This window comes from Orycteropus afer, unplaced genomic scaffold (genome assembly GCF_000298275.1).
Source record: "Orycteropus afer afer isolate SDZICR_OR568_19922 unplaced genomic scaffold, OryAfe1.0 scaffold01101, whole genome shotgun sequence".
In the NCBI taxonomy this organism is placed as follows: Eukaryota; Metazoa; Chordata; class Mammalia; order Tubulidentata; family Orycteropodidae; genus Orycteropus; species Orycteropus afer.
Window position 1 is genome coordinate 290,452 of NW_006922688.1, and position 575 is coordinate 291,026.

Consider the following 575-nt stretch of genomic DNA (forward strand, 5'->3'; position numbering starts at 1 on the left):
TGCTCAAGGCTTGCCTCAAGGGGTTAAGCGGAGGGTCAATGCTCTCAGAAATCTTCAGGCAGAATATGCCCAAATAGAAGCCGAATTCTACAAAGGCATTTACCATCTTGAGCTAAAGTATGCTGCCTTCTCCCAACCTCTGTTTGACAAGAGGTCTGATATCATCAATGCAGTGTATGAGCCCACAGAAGATGAGTGTCAGTGGGCAGTAGGTGTTCAGGAAGGAGTGTGTGAAGCAATGGAAAGAGAGCCTGAAGGAAAACCGCACATTAATGGCATACCTCATTTTTGGTTGACAGCTTTCAAGAATATAAAGGTTCTTTGTAAATTGATCCGAGAAAATGATGAACTGGTACTGGAGCACTTGAAAGATGTAAACATTAAATTTTCAGGGGTTGAGGAACCAATGAGCTTCACCGTAGAACTTGTCTTTAAGTCAAATGAATATTTTTTCATCGAAGTTCTGACAAAAACATACCTCATGCCATCACACCCAGATGATTCTGATCCCTTCTCCTCCCGAGTGCCAGAAATAATCGGCAGCACAGGTTGTGCCATTGACTGGAAAGAGGGAA

At 43.1% G+C, this 575-nt stretch overlaps 1 protein-coding gene across 1 annotated transcript in view; it reads left to right on the forward strand.

Moving 5' to 3' along the window:
• The window catches only part of LOC103212789 (nucleosome assembly protein 1-like 1), a gene marked incomplete at its 3' end in the record, with an annotated part of 3,951 nt that extends 3,380 nt beyond the window's left edge, over nucleotides 1–571 (forward strand). Inside the window, exon 3 of the mRNA XM_007958731.1 lies at nucleotides 9–571. Coding sequence (XP_007956922.1) covers nucleotides 9–571 — 563 coding nt within the window. The remainder of the gene's footprint in view (nucleotides 1–8) is intronic.
• Between the last annotated feature and the right edge of the window lie 4 nt (nucleotides 572–575).